At 41.9% G+C, this 21,797-nt stretch overlaps 1 protein-coding gene across 1 annotated transcript; it reads left to right on the top strand.

Annotated features, from left to right (window-relative positions):
• Window positions 1-20,231: 20,231 nt before the first annotated feature.
• Window positions 20,232-20,913, top strand: LOC147433783 (uncharacterized). Its single transcript, XM_086489797.1, has one exon. It carries the CDS (start codon window positions 20,265-20,267, stop codon window positions 20,778-20,780), a length of 516 nt encoding a protein of 171 aa, XP_086345923.1. The 5' UTR covers window positions 20,232-20,264; the 3' UTR covers window positions 20,781-20,913.
• The last annotated feature ends 884 nt before the right edge of the window (window positions 20,914-21,797 follow it).

The following is a 21,797-nucleotide window of genomic DNA, read 5'->3' as shown; positions in this document are numbered from 1 at the left end:
GCGCCTGCCACAGCGGCGCGCGAGAGGGCAAAAGTAACAGTTACTTTTGCCCTCCCGCACGCCTCTGCGGCAGGCCCCCAGACAGCTTTTTTTTACCTTCTCTTGGCTAGGTTTGTAAAACTGCACTGATATTATTCCTTTTTGGTGTTATTTATATGAAAAAAAAAATCTTGATCTTGGTTCAGAGAATTGCACAATCATACCACAATACAGAGCCAATCACCTATTGTCCATCGTACCATAAACTCAATACAAAATTTCACAGTTAAAATCAAATCCCATTCCAAATTTGAAATAGCAAAGTACAAAGATGTGATATATCCCATTACAAATTTGAAAGAGTTATTTACAAGATATATGCAGCTATTGAGTGCTTGAGCCATCTAAGATATGGCGAGCAATGTTTTCTCGTCGCTCTTGGGCGCAGGGAAGCTGTTTGTGCAGCACATCCCAAGCAATTTGTTCCACATTGCTTAGACCTACATCTTGGCTTAAGGCAACGTTACAAAGTACACGACCACGAATGTGTGTCGCAAATGCAGCACTGGCCAGAGATTTATTTACAAGATAAATGACTTGGGAGGCTTCAGATATGGTTGACAGGCATACGATGTGGCTCATTGCTTTCATCATTGACACCCAAAATTGACCACAAGGAGTGTACTCCTTGTGGATTATCGCAAAGCCGTCCTGGGGGAGCTTGCCAAGGTAATGCGCAAGGGATGACTGCCATCCAAAAGCTTGGTGCCTACCATCTCCTCCCCGACCTGCATGCTCATCCAGCTCCACAACATTCTACAAAGAAATCAATAGGTAAATAAGATTTCAGAATGCAGCAATGAAAATTAACGTAATCACAAAACAAAAATTAATTGATACCTCTTGTTTTTCGTCGTCCTCATCGTTTATGCCTTTGCTGTCAAGAGAAATGGATGAATTGGGATCCATAGCGACAATCTCAAGTTCATCCATATGAACAGGCATAGGAGTGCGTTGGGCTTCAAGCAATGCGCGTGTAGCTACAAACTCATCCTCCGACACAGATGAGTGCGGTGCATCTGTCACCGCCACCATTGCCAACTCCATTGTATCTACCACACTCTCTCCAAGGGGTAGGAGGCTTCGATCCAATGGATCGGAGGAGGGGTCAATGGCAGAGGACTCTACAGTGGCACAGAGGATGGACACGCACTCATCCATGCGAATGTCAAAAGTTTTTTCAAGATCATGTAAATACAAATATTCCTCCCCATTTATGACAATTGGGGAGAGGTGTTCAAAAAAAACCTCCGGAGTTAATGTCTCCTTCGGCGCATCTGCAGCGGGCTTGAAGGATGCTTCTACACCCTTATCACCCATGGATTTTGCGACATCCATGACATCTCCTGGGTAGGTTAGGGCAAGAATATTGCCCTCTTTGCTTGCATCCCAGGGCACTGTAATGGGCTCCTTTGTGTCCTTGACGACACCCCCAAGGCGCAAACATTTCATGCATCATAATAACAACAGTAATGAAAGACGCGATGGTTAAAGCATTCAAGATTGAAGAATGTATAATAAATATCTTCTCCTTGCAGTGCGACACATGGTCAGCAGCAACCAAAGACGAAGAATTCATTAAATCCAATCTCCTTACTGTGTGACGCGATGGTCAGCAACAACCAAGAACGATGGATTTAAAAACTCGAAACCTCTCCCTACAGTGCGATACGATGGTCAGCAACAACCAGAGACGAGAAAGTTATTGAATCCAATCTCCTTGTAGTGCAATGTGATGGTCAGCAACAACAACCAAGAACGATGGATTTAAAAATCCTAAACATCTCCTTGGAGTGCGACACGATGGTCAGCAGCAACCAAGGATAACGGATTTAAAAACTCGAAACCTTTCCCTGCAGTGCGACACGGTGGTCAGCAACAACCAGAGACGAGAAAGTTACTGAATCCAATCTCCTTGTAGTGCGATATGATGGTCAGCAACAACCAAGAACGATGGATATAAAAATCCTAAACCTCTCCCTGCAGTGTGACACGATGGTCAGCAGCAACCAAGGATGATGGATTTGACAACCCTAAACCTCTCCCTGCAGTGTGACACGGTGGTTAGCAACAACCAAAGACGAGGAATGTATATTTTTTTAAATCCAATCTTCCAATAGTGCGACACAATGGTCAGAAATAACTAGGAAGAAAAGATTCATGATAGCTAACTCCTCCCTGTAGTGCGACTCGGTGGTCAGCAACAACCAGGGACGGAAAGTCTAACTGTACAACCTAAGCTACTCCCTGAAGTGCGACACGGAGGTCAGCAACAGTCAAGGATGAAGCGTCTAAAGTCTAACCCCCCTTGCAGTGTGTCACGAGGATCAACACAGCCAAGGACGGGTGTCTAAACCTACAAACTAACATTGAGGTGTGAGCAAAGCTCCATAGCAACAGCGCTAGCAAAAAACAAAATACAAACTAACACTGAGGTGCGAGCAAAGCTCCACAACAACAGTGTTAACAAATTTACTGCAAAAAAATAGAAAAAACACTGAAAGAAAATTTACCTGCTTTGTGGCTCGCTCTGGATGTGCTGTGCTCGCTCTGTACTGCTCTCTCTACAGCTCTAGCAACTCTGTCTCTATCTCTCTAGCAATCACAATCGTAGCAGTTCGTTCGAACTGTCGCGGTGCCTCTTTTTTTATAAGTATAAATATATTTCGATCGAAGTATATTCGATCAAAATATACTTCGATCAAACTGCTTTTTATTCAGATATGCACGTATAATACGGATATACAATGTATAAATCTGTAATATACGTACATTTGTAATATACGGGTGTATAAATGCAACTTAGCAAATGTGAAATATTTTCAAATTTGGACTTGCTTTTCCTGTGTTTACTCAATTTTTCAATTTATGGCCATGTTTTTCCTCGTCTTGACCATATTAATTTTTTGGAACCACTTTTGGGCACTTCCTTTGACTGAGATCCAATAATGCCTTGACTCTGGATGATTTGTGACTGAATACCACTGTTTTTCCTATCTCCCCATCAACTTTCATCAATTTTTGAATCCATCTGGAGGTGGAAATTGGTCCAGGCAATTTGCACGACTTTGTAGGTATTGTTTTGCTTTGCTTTGACCACAATTAGACTTTTATTGTTACATCTCCTTGATTCTTGTGTTTCACCCTCTTCTAGACTCCCTTTTGTTTTAATTTGATTTGGAATAAAGCCCCAAGATGTTACAATTGCTGCTCTGGCTAGTGGGGTAGCTTCATATCCTTCTCCTAACCCTACTCCATAATGTTTTTGCTGGAAACTGACCATTTTACCCTTGATTGCTGTCAATGACCATTTGTAGACTGAAGGTAACAAATCATTAGGTTTTAATGGTTTTAATACCTATTTTTGTGACTATTTTTGCATGGCCAGTTATACTTTTGCATCTTCCAGTCAGTGATCAACTCCTGCCCTGATTTTGTCATCAAGGTACATGGATCGCGATCCATGTTGGGAAGCATCTTGCAATTCCAACTAGTGGAGGTTGTTTCTGGGCTTATGGGGAATTTACTTTGAAATTTTCTCTGGTTTTAGGGTTTGAGGAACATGGATCGCGATCCCTGTTCCACCCCCTTTTGCAATTGTTTTTGCATACAGTGATTTGTCAGTTATCAGGGGTCTACTGATGAAAAGGTTTTGGTTTTGGGTAAGTTTTGAACTCCCCCAATGGCCTTGGAAACTTGCAAAATTTGTGACTTTGATCTGCTGTGATCTGTGGTTTTGGTAATGCTGGTGCAGTGTGGAGCATACACAAGTGTTCTTGTAGGGTTAATGACCATACCTCTCAAATCTGGTGGAGTAAGAGCTACGAAAGTGGTCGCAGCAGCAAGCAGAAACAAACCAGGAAACTCTATGCTTTTGTAGCTCTCTCTCTCTCTCTCTCTCTCTCTCTCTCTCTCTCTCTCTCTCTCTCTCTCTCTCTCTCTCTCTCAGAGTGTAAATGCAAATGAGCTTATGTTGCTCCATTTGGCTATATGTTCCCAATCTACTCGAAATGCCCCATTCATACTTACCTCCATTGATCATATCTTGTTGTTCATATCACCTGCAGTTTGAACCGTTCTTCATTCTGTTATTTGGTTGACAAATGGCCTTTAATCTGCAATTTTGATCCTTTAGAAGTTGGCTCAAAATCTGTCGTGTGCCGAATCTTTTCATATTTGCCATGTTTGAAGCCCTTGCTTTGAAGTTTTGGCATTTGCTTTCGAAAGTCAATTCCGACTTTCCTGGCTCAACTTATTAATTTTTGTTGATTATTTGTTGTTTTTAGCTTTTTAGTTCTAAAATTAAAGGAAAATTATTTACATTAATTATTAATTGGCCAAATTTTTTCCAACATTAGTGTAATCACTCATACATACATATTCTTAAGCCGGCATTTAGATGGTGTCAATATGGCTCATGATTATGCCTGCTAAGAGTTAAAAAGCTCTGAAAAACTATTAAAGAAAAAGAAAAAGAAAAGAAGACAATATATACAAAATGATGAGTATCTTGCTGCGTTTTCCCCCCTTCTTAGAGTGAGTCATCCCAGACGAACATGTGTCAAAGTGCATGGGTACGAAGTATGTGTCTATGCATAGCCATATATTGTGGCTCTATGATGTGAATGGAGGATGTTCATGGGGTCACAAAGGTGCATGTGTCAAAGTGCATGGGTACGAAGTATGTGTCTATGCATAGCCATATATTGTGGCTCTATGATGTGAATGGAGGATGTTCATGGGGTCACAAAGTGTTGTTCAAGATATGGTTTTGAACAATAAGTTCAATGGCTTTTGATGGTGAGGTTAGGTTGAAGCTGTGTGGTCCGAACAAAAGTAGTTGTAGAAGACGCACTCATTCTTTGATAGTGGAATCTAGAATTTGTGTCACAGAATTGTCTTTCAATTGCAGGCTCTGTTTTGGATTCCACTGAAGTTGCTTTGATGTGGACTTCAGGGTCGAGGCATCCTGTGAGCGAGTCGGTTTTGTTTTCCATATCCAATTGATTTCTTTTGGTTGTCGATGATGTGATTGGATAGGCATGGTTTGCTTGACAAAAGCCTTGGGTGGTTTGTTGATTGTTGGTTTTGGTTTATGCATCATGGGTGGACTTGCATTGCCATTTCATTTGGGTATCCATAATTTCATCGGTCTGATTTGCATAATGGACTTTTTTACCCATATTTTCCTAACCACCTTTTGAGAACATCACTGGATTGGAGCAGGTGTTGATTGGAGAGGTTCCCATATGTAGTCTGATTGTACAAATGGTGTGGCGTAAGATTTGTCATCTAGCATGAGTTGTAAGGTAGTATCCTGCCAATTTGGTGTGGCTTGATAAGTGCGCATCCACGGCACTCCTAGAATAATTGGTTCGTTAAGATCCGTATCCTCAACCACATGAAATTGATGAGGATAAATTGTTCCATCAATAGTTAAGGGTAAATTTACATGTCCTAGGCTGTTCATTGTGCCTTTGTTTGCCACATTGAACCCCATAGTACTTGGCGTTAGAGGTTCCTTTGTTAATTTCATGAAAGTGGAGTAGTTGACAACATTTTCTCTTGCTCCAATATCCACTAATGCACGCTCGGTGGTGCCATCGGCAAGTTGCAACATAATGCGTAGATCTATGCCACCTAACCATGTAGACTCCATTTGTATTGATGTTATGGAAGGGGAATTGGTATAATTATTCTGCTAGTCATTTCTCTGAAGGTTTTCCCGCTCCTTTCGCTTTGATATTTTGATTTTGGCTTCTTGTTGTGCCTGTTCAGAAATGTCATGGGCTTGACTTCTGTGCTGATCTATTACATGTATCGTTTGGAGATTGGAGTTCTTGATGGTGCCACTTTGTGATATAATATGTATTACAAAAGGCCCGATCCCTCGCTTTTTGAGTTTTTTGGAGTGTTGTTTTAGGTTATACACCAAAACGTAATCCCCTTTTTGGAACTCCTTGCTAATCACATGTTGATCGTGGAAAGCTTTCATTTGTCTTTTTTGAGAATTTATCCCTGCAGTACGCTCTCACTCTGGTTTCATCTAATTGCTCCAGGGTGTCTAGTCTCTCTGATAGCTTGTGTCCCATCCATCATAATTGTGTTGCAACCCGTAATGTTTTTACTAAGAATTCCATGGGTAGAATTGCATTAATCCTGAACACAAGGTTAAAAGGAGTGATCCCGATGGAAGCTTTAAAAGCTACCCTGTAAGCCCATAATGCAGTATGTAGCTTTTGATCCCAATCATCTCTTGAGTCATTGACTATTTTGGTAAGCACCGTGCATAGGAGTTTATTGGTACTCTTGGCTTATCCATTAGCTTGTGGATGATAGGGTGCTGATTTGCGATGGACCACCATGAATTTTTCAAGTGAGCTTTCAATGACGTTGTTCAGAAAGTGTGTTCCTCTACCACTCACTATTATAATGGGTAGACCATATCTGGTAAAGATATGTTCGAAGAGGAACTGAGCCGTAGTCCGTGCATCATTTTTTTGTGTTGCCTTTGCTTCCGCCCATTTGGTCATGTAATCTATTGCTACTATTATGTATTGTGCGTGCGTCCTATTTGAAGGAGGTATGATGGATCCAATAAAGTCGATGTCCCATTTCATAAAAGCGCATACTCCCATCGTTGGCCGTAATGGCATTTCATCTTTCTATAGTGGTGGTTTTGTGCGTTGACATTCATCACATCTTTTGATGTAGGCCTCTGCATCCCTAAACAGGGTTGGCCACCGTATGCCTGAGTGAAGTACTAGCTTTGCAGTTTTATCAGCAGAGAAATGTCCCCCTAGCTGGCTCGAGTGTGCTTGTTCTAGGATAAAGAAATATTCGCTTTTCGTAGCACACAATCGTAAATGTTCGTCTTTTCCTTGCCTATACGGTTGGTTTGCGATTAGCAGATAATGTTTTGCTTCTTTTGCTACAGTTCTCATTCTTGCCTTAACCCATCCCTCTGGGACGGTCTAGCTTTTTAAGTACTCGGTTATGTGAGTACTCCATTTGAGTGCTTGTACTACTCAAAACAGGGTGGCATGTTCCGTTGGAGGTTGCTTTGTATAGATATCACATGATTTTACATAAGTATGGACGTTATTTTCCATGTTTTGCCAGTAGACTCCTAGTCTCTTTAGTCTTTGGTATGTTTACATTTCTCTATCATGAAACCCCGTATTTTGTATATGAGCCTGTTTGAGGTAGTATTTGTATTCATCCGGTTGTACACATAGTCTAAAAATCCCATCCTTACCGTGCTTGTACAGTCGTCCGGCTAAAAGCTGGAGATTTCTTGTTCGATGTATGATTGATGGTTGTCTTTTTGCCTGTAATGATCCGATTGTGAGTAGAGTAATGACCTCTTCACTCCATCTCGAAACCATTTCAATGTTAAATAGGTACAAATCTGGAAGATCATCATCAATACCTTCAGGTGCTTCCCCATGGAGCAGTCTCAAAAGATTATCTGCTCGTGTGTGTGTGTGTGTGTGTGTGTGTGTGTGTGTGTGTGTGTGTGTGTGTGTGTGTGTGTGTGTGTGTGTGTGTGTGTGTGTGTGTGTGTGTAGTCCCCTTTTTTACGACTACTATGAAATCAAACTCAAGCAATAGTATAAACCAACGAACAATCCTTCCTGTGCAAGGTTTGTTTACCAGATATGACAATGCTTGGTCATCTACAAAGAAAACGAATTTGTTTGCATTAAGGTAATGTCTAAATTTTTTGACAACATATATCATTCCTAGACCTCTCTTTCTGTAGTGGTATAATTTTTCTCCACGTTGTTCAGTTGCCTACAAGAGTAGCAAATGGGAAAATCCATTTTCTTCTCTCCTGGCTAGGCTAATATGCATCCTTGGCATAGGCTGATGCATCAACATGAACGTAAAAGATCTTGCTCCAGTCAGGGGCTTGCAAAATTGGAGCAGAAATCAATTTGTGAAAAGCCAACTCGCATTCATCTGTCCATTCAAATTTAGCAACGATGGCATACAACGGCTTAGCTATTACAGCATACATGCATATGAAGCACCTATAGTACCCGCAATGACCCATAAATGCCTGCACTTCTTCCATTTTTTTTGGTCTCGGTAGTGTGGCAATTATTTGTATCTTTTCTTGATCTGTGGAAATCCCATTTTTGGAAACAATGTGGCCCAAAATTTTACCTTGTCTTACCATGAAGACACAATTTTTTTGTGTTTAAGCAAATATGATAAGTTCTGCATTTTTCAAAGACTTTCTCTAGATGCGTTATGTGATCACTTCTCAGGTGAGAAAGAACACAAAGCTTATCCATTAAATCTCTAAAAATTGTCTGAGATATCCCTTGAATGCATGACTCATTAGTCTTTAAAAAGTGACAAGTGCATTGGTTAGATCAAAAGGTATTGTACGCAAATATCCCCACTCTGTTGCAAAAGCCGTCTTATGTTGATCTTCCGCTTTTATGGTTAATTGGTTGTAGCCTAAGAACCCATCTAGAAAAATATAGGCCTCCTTTCCCGCAACTCTCTCAATAACATGATCTGTTATTGGTAGTGGATAGTTGTCCCTAATGGTGGTAGCATTTACCTATTTGAGGTTTACACAGACACGCAATTTGCCATTATTTTTGGGTACTACCACAATTGGGGACACCCAATCGACGTGTTCAATCTCGTAGATAAACTCTGCATCCTTCAGTTTGTCTATCTCCTCCTTGGCAAAAGTCTCATTGTACATATAAGGACGTTGTTTGCGTGGTCTGGCATCACTTTTAAGGGGTATCATGTGCTAACAGATCTCTGAATCTATCCCCTTCAGGTCTTTGTATGACCAAGCAAACACATGCCTGAGTGTATCTATCAGAAGTTGCTCTTCTTCTTTTGTAAGGTCTATGGCAATGTATGCTAGTTTAGGTTCCTCACCTGGTTTTGCTAAGTTTATGCATTTGGCTTTTTCAGGCCCATAATATGAAGTTCCAGGCTCTTTTGGGGTCTCGTTTGGGCTTCTGCATTACAATTTTTCTATCTTGAATAGTAGAAATGTTGTAGTGGGAAGGTGCATCAAACTTATCATTGTTTGATTCATCATCAGATTCGAACTCTGTCGTCCAAACTTCTTTCAAAGTTCGTTTCAACTCATTTGTGTTTGCGCTCACTTTTGGATAACTTCATGGCCTTTTTAGAAATACTCTCTGTATATGGCTTTTATTTGTTCTTCTTCTTCTATTTTGTTTTGGTTGAGTCAGGTTTCATGTACCTCTTTGATATCCCATCTTTAAGGTAATCAGTTGCTTCAACCAACCTTAAATACTGTGTTTTGTCAGTTAATAGAGGTACTGAATATTCTTTTCTCTTGTTTCATTTGTTCATGCGTTTATTCAGATATCTACGCTGTCTTCGAGGATTTTGGTTTGGAAATTCATAGTAGATCACTTGTCGATCCTTTCGTTTGATCTCCTGATATGAACTACTAGAAAGCTTGTCATCCGCGTTGTCTTCTAAAAGCTTATCTGTAGAGTCTTGGAATGCTTCTTCATCAATTTGGTCAAGGTCCCTCACCGAGATCTCATCCACTATGCGTCGGCAATTTGCAACCCCTTCTCTGTCAGGGATTTCCAATTTTGATTTTGGACTTAGGCTGACACTCATCATCTTTAAAGGAATGATATCATATCCTTTCTCAACACAGAATTTGGCCAGGGTCTCCTCATTCACGCACAGATCAAGAGTGGCCAGTATCTGCTACCATCCAAAAGGTTCAAACCTCTTTGGAAAGGGCTCTGGTACATATGCCTTGTCTTGTATTGACCTATCATGAATGCAATCCTCTTTTTTCAAACTATCATCCTCAGAAGCTCCGCATGTCCAATTGTGAGCTTTGTTTTGTAGCCAAGCAGGTATTTCTCCTTCTTGGTCAGTTGTGGAGTTTAGTTCCTCTCCTGGGGTTCGTTCCATATCTCTATAACTATGGTTCATGACACTAATCTTTGTAGTGAAATCCTTGTTTCTTAGGTAGATATAGTCATAGCCCCAATCTTGTATCATTTTGAGCTCATGCATAAACGGTCTGCTGCCCAATACAAAATTGCTGCTCTCATCAAAATTCATAAAATAGCAAATGTGTGTTCATATGCAATTCCACAAGAGGTTACTACGATTTGCTCAAAAATGCCAATAGGTCTCTCTAGGTACCCATCCGCTACTTGAAGTTTCATTCTAGTTTTCCTGAGAGCAGGTTTTCCCCATTTTTCCATATTTCTTTGATGACTATGGAAATTCCGCCTTCACTATCCAATATTGCTACCGATTTTATGTCCTTGTACTCCATAGGCAAGGTCGTGTTTCCTTCTTCACCTTCGCAATAATCTCCTACCTTGTTCACTGGCAGCACTGGTTCATGTTTAGTTTGTTTCGAGGTTTGGTTGTTTAGTGTTTTTGGAGGTCTTAGTTGCAGTAACTCACTTAGAGTTAGCGTATAACGAATAGGGGACGACATCATCTCATGAAGAGTTTTGGTATCCATCATCTTAGGATTAACCTTCCATTGAGATGGTACTTTCTTTACTTCTAATCTGGTTTCATGGTTGCTAATAAATGAAGGTAACGTCTTCAATGATTGAGTTTTGTTGTTTTTTTATAACTCTGTTCCTACATTACCATACAGAGATCGGATATCATTTGGGTAGACCTCATGTTCGAGGTGGATCCTCGTGATGATAGGGGTTGACTGAAGCGTTGCACTTCCATCTTTTCTGTTTTGGATATGCTCCCATAGGTCCTGTGGCCATTGTTCTTCCACTTCAAGAATTGGCATAGGTGATTGTGAATACATTCCATTTGTCGTATTGGTTGCCACCCTCATATCCAGGGGTGTTTCCTTTACCTAATCTTTTTGGTCTCTGTCTCCAATCCCTCGCTCCTTTAACTCTTGAATTTTTTTGTGGATTAACACCTCAATTTTTAGAGCAGTCGGTAATGGTGGTTCCATAAGCGCTTGAGCGGCTTGGATAAGCTTCTTGCACATCTTTAACCTCTCTTTTTCATATGCCGGGTGAGGGTACATTAGCCATCTATCCTTCTGGGTTTGGTTGGGCTTTAACCTAGCATCATAAGATTTTAAGATCGCATCCAAGGGTTCAAAGACCTTGTCCACCAAGACAAATCCTCCTGACAGTATTGATGATGGTTTCGTTACATCACACTTTTTCTTAAGGTCTCTTTCCATTCTCAATTGTTCCTCTATTTGCAGTAATTTGGTTTCCAAAGCCGTTTTTTCTTTCTCTCTTTTGGCTTTTATCTTGCCTCGTTTTGCCTTCCAGAATTTCCTAGGGTTCTAACAGACAAATTTTCTATCTCGGTTTGGCTGGCTGGGGTGTTCCTCGCAGCCTCATGTGCTTGGGCTCTCGTTACCGCGTTTATCAAAATGGTTGGTTTTGTTTCTGATCCACTTGAGCTTGGTACAATTCCGATTTTTTTCATGGTTGCTTTCCCTTTGTTATTAGGGTTTTTTGGACAATGTGGAATGCAATGGTCATTTGTACACCCCTCACAGAACCCAAAGGGTTTGATACGTTCTCCTTTGTGTGGACAACTCCTTGCCCAATGATCACCGTCACATTCATTGCATGGTCCTACTAGTGGTGGAGAAGCTTGTGGAGTCCCCATCAATTGTCATGTTCTAGGAGGATATCCCCTAGGTTTGTAGTTCTGTGTTTCCATAAACATAATCATTGACCAAGTAATGGTTTTTTGTTGGTTTTGCTATGTATGATGGTTCTGGCATCTCCTCAAAAACCATCCATGGAATTTATTCCTCACAAGCATAAGCATTGTCGTCAAACCCTCTCTCGTAGGTATTGTCTAATTCTTCTCGGTATGAAACTACCTAGACCATACTCTGATCAGAAGGTGCTTCTATAGGTTGTGAAATCCTTACCACGGCCCTGTTTTGTTGAGGTAAAGGAGGCTGATGCCCCAACACAGGTTGAGGTTTTTCTTGCCCTTGGATTACGTTATTTTGCCCTATTTGGTATCTTGGAAGTGGTGGCAATTGTTTCCCTCCATATGGCCTATACTATCTTTCTCTAACATAGTTTCTATTAAAGAAACATTCGTGGGTTTCATGGTTTATCCAATTTTTTGTTCAGTAGCACACCACTTCAATACATGCGGTACGTTTACTCTTGACCTTTGTTGAAGGTTGCACCACTGAGTTGGATAATCTCCTCCACAAGTGTCACATTTTTGGGTAGGCTGTTGTCGTGTGTTTGGGTTCATCTTGTTTCCTTGGTTCATCCTTCTGATCACTTCCTCGATCATTTGATCAACATCCGGCACATTTGGGTTTTGCCCACCCAGTTTCATTGTGGACTCACTAATTGTTAAAGAGGTGCTACTCATCCCTTGGTCTGTCTCTTCTGTTACCTCTCCATATGCCTTGCAATTGTCTACCAGATACAACGCCTCTTTCGTGACTTGCTCAAAAGTAAATCATGCCTTTAAGTGCAAGTCTTTTTTGAGAGTTTCATTTTGCAATCCTTCTATGAAAAGGATTGACAGTCTCTCATCCTGAGGTAGTTCTCTAGCAGGGCATCTTTCTATGTACTGCTTAAATCGAAGTGAGGCTTCCTTTACCTTTTCCTTCTCCTTTTGTCTAAATACATAGATCTGAGAGACAGTATTATGCTTAATTCCTCTCTTTGAGAACTCCTCAGTGAATTCTCGGAGAAGTTTCTCGATACTAGGTTATTTAAAGGTTCAAAGCAATGCCTTCTAGTCAGTCCAAAGCCTTCATATTGTGTATGGAAATTAGTTACCTTCTCCGTCCTCAACACTTGTTTGAAGATCAAAACATGAGCATACGGATCTCCAGATCGACTATACTTTTTGGTACACATTTTGCCACTTGAGATGGTCGCATGCGTTTGGACTCCACAACCATCCTCACTACCCCTGGTCCTCCTCGTGTGGTCTCTGTAGGTTCATATTCTCCTCTTAGCACTATACTTGGTATCCTATCCGCCAACGTACATTAAGTTGATCTCGTGTAATAGTCGGAGGGATTCTAGTTGTGTAAGTCAAATCAAGTGCCACACTGCCCCTCTCCATATTCATAGAAGCCCTAGACCCGTTGATCCCATAGGCCCTGTGTTTGAAAACCGTTGATGTCCAAAAGAATCTTCCACTCTGGTTCTTACTAGACTTACATTCCCAGTTTCTGGTCTCGTGTAAGTAGTCGTGGTTTTCAATTCTTTTGAGTTTACATAGTATTGGTGGAGTGGTCTCCCACAATATGTATATCGCTCTAGCTCCTTACGGTCCATAGGAGAGTATTTTCGGCCATACTTATCCATTATGACCACCTGAATACTTCTCCCTTCTGTGTAAGTAAAAACTTATAGTTTTTTACAATCATGCAGTTCCTTGATGCGGGGTTCATCACTTCTATAATAGAGTGTTTGTTCTCTATTATTAAATTTATATAGCCCCACACAAGTGTTGTCTGTATTAAGCCGTCATTGCTGCGTCTGAACACCACATTTTGCTTGTCCATTTTGGGTGGTTCATCTACTAGCTCTTCATCTACCTTGTCCTTGGTGACAGTCATCCCCCATTTGTCCACAATAAAGGGGTTGTGAACCACTAGGTACATCATTCCCTCTCTGTCAAAGTATTTCTCTCCGTCATAATCCACATGTACAAGGTCCTTGAACTCGCTTGGCTTATTTTCCAACTTAACACAGTAGCGGTCCATTCCATCCTTATAGATTTTGGCCTTAAGCAGATTTTCAAATTGAAACTTTAAATACAACAATTTCACGTCATATGCAGGTTGAGAAGGCATGGAAGTACATTAGAATTGAGAATGATTACACTTAGATTGTATAGAAAGAAACAAGGAACACAATGTGCTATTCGGAATCGAATTCTGATTACCAGACAAGGAGAAAAGCAGATTACAGTTTGTAGCAGGAAAGAGCTCTCACAGTCGACGTCCAATTCTCTCAAAAATAATGATCGTGTGTTTTTCAAAACTAAGGGTTTTGACTTAAGAGCTAGGGGGATTTTCCCACGACCATTCGGCCACTTACATGGTGTGTAGGCTCAGAGAGGCTAGGAGGGAATGAATATAAGAATCCTCATTAGTAGAATTACACCGCTTCGTTTGGAAAAATGAGCGAGTACAACAAAGTTTGGTGTATATCTGCCTTTTACGTATCTATCCATTGTGTCCACCAAACAGCTACCATTGTCACAAGAAAGGACGCATAAAGATAAATTTTTGTTGTGATTGCAAAGAGAAAAGAGTAAAGCTATTGTCATAAGTCCTACACCTCCTAAGAGTAGTCTGAAGATAGAGGAGTTCAATGTCATTGAGCCTCCACATAATAATGTTGTTCCTGACATGTTGCAGCCATCAGATGTACTAGTCTTCGCTTCTGATTTGAGTCTAGAGGCATTATTAGCTCTTGACAAATGCTATACATAGAATTGGATCATTCATTTAGGTGCCAATTTTCATATTACTCCTCATAAGAAGTGGTCCTCCATATATGCATCTACACATGGTTCAATTAAGTTGGGTAATTCTCATAAGCTTGAGATATGTGGCATTGGATATGTGAATTTTTGTATGCATTATGGTACTCAATTCATGCTTCAAGGTGCTATACATGTGCCAAACCTAATCAAGAGCTTGGTTTTAGTAGGATAGCTTGATCATCTTGGATGCACTACAATGTTTGGCAATGGTTCCTGGATAATCAAAAAACGTAACTTGGTCATGCTCAAAGGCAAAAAGTATGGTCATTGTACTGTTTGTATGTTTCTAGTGTGAAAGAGAAGCCTATCTATGTAGCCGAGCTACCTTCTACTAAGTTGTGGCATGGTCGTCTTGGTCATATGAATTAGAAAGGAATGAAGAAATTATGTCATTCTGGCTATATCCCTATGTTAAACTATTGTAATTTAGTTTTTGTGAGCATTGCATAAATGAGAAACGGACTAGGCTTACCACTTTGCCATTGGATAGAAAGTTAGGGAATCCTCTAGATTTGATTCATAGTGATCTATGTGGGACTATGCCACATAAGTCTCTAGGGGGAGCATTATATTTCTTGACTTTCATAGAACTCAAAAGATGTGGGTCTACCTCTTGAAGAGGAAAAACGAAGGTTTTGCTACATTTTAAAAATTCCTAGCTATGGTCAAGAAATAGTGAGGCAGTTAGAGACTTTGTGCTCTGACAATGGGGGAGAGTGTGTCTCTAGTGAGTTCAAGAATTTTGTAGTGCAAAGAGGAATCCAGAGGCAGTTTACTACACCGTACACACCTACTCACAATGGAGTTGCTCATCACATAAATAGAACTATTCAAGAGAGGTCACTTCCATGCTATCTATGGAAAATTTATCTCAAGTGTTTTGGGGAGAGGCTATTATGATAGCGGTGCATATAACCGATAGGTTGCCTAGTACACCATTCAACTACAAGATTTTGTAGGATATGTGGACAGACAAAAAGCCTAATTATGACAGACTATGTGTGTTTGGGTGTGAGGCAGTCTCACATGTGTCTAAAGAGCTTAGAAAGAAGTTGGACCCCAAGTCACACAAATGCATCTTCATTGGCTATGGTGCAAATGGAGACATGGGTTGTCATCTATGGCAACTAGAATCTTGGAGAGTTATTCGTAGCTCACAAGTGATCTTTAATGAATCAAAGATGCATACACAACCTATAAAAGAGGTTGAGTATTGCAAAGTGAGATTTGAGAATGTAGTCGCAAGTCCAGTTATGCAAATAGCTCAATCTACTAGTGATGTATCTACCTCTTATTGGGGACCACTTCCTTGGATTAGGGAATAACAACTAATAGATCTATTGGACGCAGATGTAATGGTGTAGGTCATGAGAGTGCCACGAAACGCTTGAGAGAGTTGTTAGGAGGTGTAGCCAATGGAAGGCGACCTAGAATACCAACTCCAATCCGTTATGCTTCAAAGCACCAAGGCAGTGCTGCCTCAACACAAGGCGGACAAAATAGTGGTGGACCCTCCATGCCGGCGAGCGCGCGCGCACACACACACACACATACACACACAAAGAGCTAGCATTCAAGATGGATCGCCCGAGTACCTGTTTGAAATGCATAGAACGAGGAAAGTAAGTCTAGAGCAAAGCTTTCAATCATGTGCTCTTGAAGAGGCAATATCTGCTCTTACACAAGCTATCTGTTTTACAGGCGGTTCTATGTTGATGATCACACGAGAGTCATGGAAGCATACATGGAAGAAAATCTGTGAGTATGGGGTTGGTTTTTCCCCTCCATCATATCATCAAATGCGGACAACATTCTTAAATAAATGCTTTGTAGACACCCAAAAAGAAGTTGATAGATTGATCTTGAAATAAATTGATCAAACAAGATGCACTATAGTCACTGATGGATGGTATGTCCAACGTAGGCCGCTGATTAATGTGATGATATTCAGTCCTCGAGGGGAGTGCTTTATTAAATCGGTTGACAGCTCGGGTGAGATAAAGTCAAGGAGCTATATAGCCGATGTAATTAGAGAAACAATTCACCAAGTTGGTGTCCAAAATGGATAATGGACAATGCCAAAAATTGCACAGCATCAGGTCATCTCTTGGAGGAGCGCTTTCCTAGCTTGTACACGTTTGGTTGCAATGCACATAGCTTGAATCTTGTGTTGCAGGATTGGTATAAGAAAGACGACACTGATTGGTTCAAAATCATCATAGATAATGCAATCTTGAGGATCGATTACAGAGGATTTTTTGTCGACTTGTTTGACGTGCAATGGTTCAAGATAATCATGGAGGGTCGCAACGCTACTGTGCGTAGAGGAGAGTCTGGTTTTCTTGAGGTGGATTCTACTAAGAAATGGACTGACCTAAGAGACACTTTCGTACTACCCGAGCATTGTGAACAAGTAAGTATGTAAATAGTTAACATCCCCCTTTTACAAGTTATGTGCTTGAAAGCTCTCATGTAAGTTATGTGGCTCTGGCATGTAATATTTCATCCTACAAAGTCTACATCAAACTGGTGGTACGTCATAGAGGTAGCCCCTCGTAGTGCAAGAACGTATGAAGGCTACCATGTGCCAATCACAACAACATCAATGGAGGAGATCAGCAAAGATGCTCAATCAGAAGCCGTTGCGGTGGTGCCAGACGAGCATCAAGATGCTACTACTCTATATGGGGTGCATGCAGAGGAGCTACAAAATGAAACAGAGGATATGTGTTTAAACGCAGAGCTCTATATAGATATAGGAAGTTATGCTGAGTTATGCGAGGATGAGAGAGAGATTTCTTAAAGCCACAAATATTGTATTTGAACAATTTTGCTCCATGTTGTAAAAGCTCTGGCTCTCTAAGTACCTTCCATGGTGTATAACGCTCTTTTCTACTCGCGCTCACATCTTTTGATTGAAAATTCTGAGTTTTCGACTTGCCTCTTCTATCAGACAATTCATTGTGTTATTGTATTTATATGCGTCATTACGTCATTGTATTTAATGGTCTTTGCGTCATTGTCTACTCTATTCATTCAATATTAAGTTTAAATATTCGTGTGTTTAATGCAGGTATGGATGATGAGGAGTTTCTTTCTTCTTTGTCACCGCAGCAGAGACAGTGGTACGTGGAGCGTCATCGCTCTGGCGCATCATCGCGCGTTCCTACCGCATCTCCCTCTCTTTCGGAGCATTCGGCGCGCTCCGAAGCTTCGGCGTCGACGAGACGAGCTTCACACTCGTCTAGACACCGGCGCTCTAGTGGTGGCGGTGGCGGTGGCGGTTGTTGTGGGGATTCCGCCACCGATGCCTCCACACCGCCTCGTGTTCGACGAGGCTCTTTACCCTCCCCTTCTTTGCCCGCCCCCACACCAGCCACAGCATCGCCATCTACGCCAGGTTTTGCACGGCTGACTGTTCCTAGAAGCTATACACCTCTACCTACTCCGCCAGGAGCCACCCCACTCGACACTCCTCGCTTCGGGGCCCAGACGCCGGTGGAGACACCTAACGTCCGTACCCCCATCGACACGCCGCTAGAGACCCCTGCCGGGACACCCGGGTTCACGCGTCACCGGCCAGAGGGCTTGCCTTACTCCGTCGACATCAGCGGCGGCATCATCATGGATGATGACGGCAAGAAGGTGATCTCGCGCATGCGTGGTCTTTGCTCTCAGCTGTTTAGACACTACATACTAAACAAATGGAGTGAAGTACCAAGTGATTTAAAAAACAGAGTCATCAGCATACTTCATGATGAGTTTCCCGTTCCAACACGGGATCAGCGCTTCAATGAAGACCTGATGAAGATTCGAATGCGCGAATACTGCAAACACAAGCGTTCCGAAGTGCAAAAAGCAATCAAGAATGGGTGGAACAGGCCAGATTGGCTGGCCAAAGAAGATTGGAAGAATGCGAAGAAAGCAGCGCGCGAGAATCCCGACAAGTGGAAGCAACAAAAGGATGCAGCCAGAGCGCGAGTAGAGGCAGGGAGCTCGCACCACTTGGGGAGCGGTGGATGGGCATCATTTGAGGCCGATTTTGTAAGTGTTTTCACATTGCTCTTTATGTTCAATAGTTTAGGGTTTATGAGTTTTTTAATTCTAACATAATGAAATCTTTGTATGTTTTGACAGTGGTCGATGACAGGACGTGATCCCACACCGTACGAGCGCGAGTACGCAGGCAGGAAGGGCTTAAACGCCTGATGGACATTCTCAGTTCTCGCGGCGGCATGGTTAGTATTAGGGTTTACTCTTTTTTATTTTTTGTATTGTTTTATAAATGTCGTTATATGTTTATACTTACTGAAAGCTGTCTTATTGTCTTTTTTTGCAGAATCCGACAGATACGCCGCTTGGATGCGATGAGATGTCTGACTAGACGACGTCAGTTTAGCCGTAGCTAGATAGCATTAGTTTAGGGTTTCTCATAGCTTATGTATCATGAGACGGATTTTATACGTCTTTTTGAACCATGTATATTATTACATTTGTCACCGCAGTTCCTTTTGCCAATCAATTCTTTATGCCTATGATGTTGTACAATTGTCATTATTACATTTGCCAATCAATTCATTTTGCCTATGATGTGTACAATTGTCAATTTTGCAAACAATGCGTCTTGTGGGTGACTATTTTGGGTCTATTATCTACCCTTGCACTTTTTTTAAAAAGTGAATCAAGTGCCACCAAAAAAAAATTCTCTCGGGCGTCGCTATAAACGTTCCTATTTATGGCTCTGTAGCGTCGCTATGAGCGTCGCTATAGTTTTCTGTGTAAACGTCGCTATATGCGTCGCTATAGGCGTCGCTATAAGCATCGCTATATAGCGACGCTTATAGCGACGCTCTCGTAGCGACGCTCGTAGCGACGGTTTTAGCGACGCCGAGGGTTATAAAAACCCAGTGTATTTCCGTCGCTAACAGCGTCACAAGAGCACACAACCTCTTGTAGTGCACCACTAGCTTCCAAGCTCCGCCAGTCAGTAGGTGGTCGCCCTCATTTCAGAGAAAGGTCAGTCAAAGACATTTCCCTACACCAAGACAGCCAGTATCACTACATGGGATGATTTGGAAACACATTGAGAGGCTTGCATGTTTTTGAGAAAGTGTTTTCCATCTTTGATAGTTGTTGGCGTTCTAACTACCATTGAATGCACACCCTCTCTAGCATAGTATATATTGCTCGCGCATGATTGTGAAGAGCTACCCAAAATTCTTTACTCACAAGTACTAACAAAGATTAGAGGCGCAATTCTCACCATTGTAGTGGGACTCCTAATCTAAAGTAATATAGTTAAAACATGTCACATGCTCTATGTTGGGATGACTTCATATGTTTGAGAACTTTGGATATGAGGGTGGAGAGAGAGAGAGAGAGAGAGAGAGAGAGAGAGTGTGTGTGTTGTGGAACTTGATGCCTAATTGCCGCGTCGGTTTGGTACGTTTGTGGACTTTCTTTGGGAAAGCGTTTGGTCTGAAAAAAATCAGAGAAACACTTCTGTCTCGCACTAGCGGTGGCGCGCAACGCTTGCATGCAGTCAGCTAGTCAACGTGAAAGTGTGTGATGTGAGGACTGTGAAGAAGCAATGTCCAGAACGTGACATTGATAAACTCGGCAACTATATAAAGGGAAGGCGAGAAGCCATCGTCAGTCTCAGCCTAGCATTCCTTCACCCAGGAGAAGTCAATATGGGACGTCAGTTTGTGCTTGTGCTGGCCTCCCTGCTCTCCTGTGCGCTGGCCCGCAGCAGCAACAGCTATGGTGGTGGTGGTGGTGGTGGGCAGAAGCCCTACAAGCCCCCTGGCTACTATACGCCACCACCTTCCCAGCCGCATATGAAGTCTCCTCCACCCGCTTCCCCCCATGCAGGTCACTCTACTCATAAGAGCCCGCCCATGTCCCCGCCCCACTACCAGCCTCCTCCACCCGCTGTCGTCTACTCGCCGCCCAAGTCCCCGCCCTACCACAAGCCCCCTTCTGCCCCAGTCTTCTCCCCTCCTCAAGTCTACAGCCCCCCTTCCCACCTCTCTTACTCTCCGCCGCCTCCTCTCCTCACCACTCCCCCGCCCACCCGTTCATGGCGCCCCCCCGCCACGCCTCATTACACGCCACACTCCCATCCACCACCCCACCACTCCCACTACCAGCCAGCCCCCAAACAACCCCATTCTCCTCCTCCGAGAACCCCTTACCTGCGCGTCTAACATCCTCGTTCCTGATGACAGCAGCTAGTTTCACATAAACGTTGAATTGATTCTATACGTTAAGTATAAGCACTGCCCACTTTCAAATGTTATGCTAATGACGTACATAATTTAAATAATCTCTCTCTCTCTCTCTCTCTCTCTCTCTCTCTCTTTTTTTTGAATAACAGGTCTTGAGTTCAACTCTCCTTGTTCAATAGATCTTTAAGGTCTTTTGGGATAGTTTCCTATGACGTTAAAAATCTCTTCTTCTCGGGTGTGTGGGTGGGTGTGTGCGCTAATAAGAAGAGGAAAATGGTATAACATTTTTATCACCCAAGTGTGGTAGATTGGTTATGTCATTTCCCTCTTGAATAGCAGGTTTTGAGTTCAACTCTCCTCGTCGGATAGATCTTTAAGGTCTCTTGGGATAGTTTCCTACGATGTTAAAAATCTCTTCTTCTTCTTCTTCTTTTCTCTCTCTCTCTCTCTCTCTCTCTCTCTCTCGTAGCACTATCTATTGGTTCAAGACGTCATATAAATCTTTAAGGTCTCCTTGGGAATTCTCTATAACTAGTCTTGCTTGGTTGGCCTTGCCAAAGGTATTCGTTGATATGGTTAAGTATTGACTTGTTGGAGAGGTTTAGTATTCATGTGTTGTTGGAACTAAAAACAGTTCGTTTTCCTATAATAGATTGTACTCTAGAGAAATGCAAATCTTAACTTGGGCTACTGACTTGATCACTAAGTGTGCAAAGAAGAGAATGTTATTTTGCCAAACTACATGAGTAGCTAAAAATATTGTCATGCAATGAAAAAATGACACAAACTATAGTATACAGAAGTATTGTCCAAAAGTGCTATACAAAAGTACGGAGAAGAGTCAGCATTGTGTCTCCCTAGAAATTATGAGGAACAAAAGCCATGCCCTGCCTTGTAGTCCAGTTGTGCGGTCCAAGCAAACGCAGACATGAGACCTGGATGTAGGTGACAAATTTGTACGACTTGTTGACACATAGTTTTATCTCATCGATTTGT

This window comes from Adiantum capillus-veneris, chromosome 19 (genome assembly GCF_014529385.1).
Source record: "Adiantum capillus-veneris isolate H3 chromosome 19, ASM1452938v2, whole genome shotgun sequence".
Lineage (NCBI taxonomy): Eukaryota > Viridiplantae > Streptophyta > Polypodiopsida > Polypodiales > Pteridaceae > Adiantum > Adiantum capillus-veneris.
Note: the sequence above shows the minus strand (reverse complement) of the source record. Positions and strands in the feature narration are given on the sequence as shown.

Bases quoted from the DNA above. Each gene is read 5' to 3' on its own strand.
- LOC147433783 (XM_086489797.1), top strand. From the start codon at position 20,265: ATGGGACGTCAGTTTGTGCTTGTGCTGGCCTCCCTGCTCTCCTGTGCG.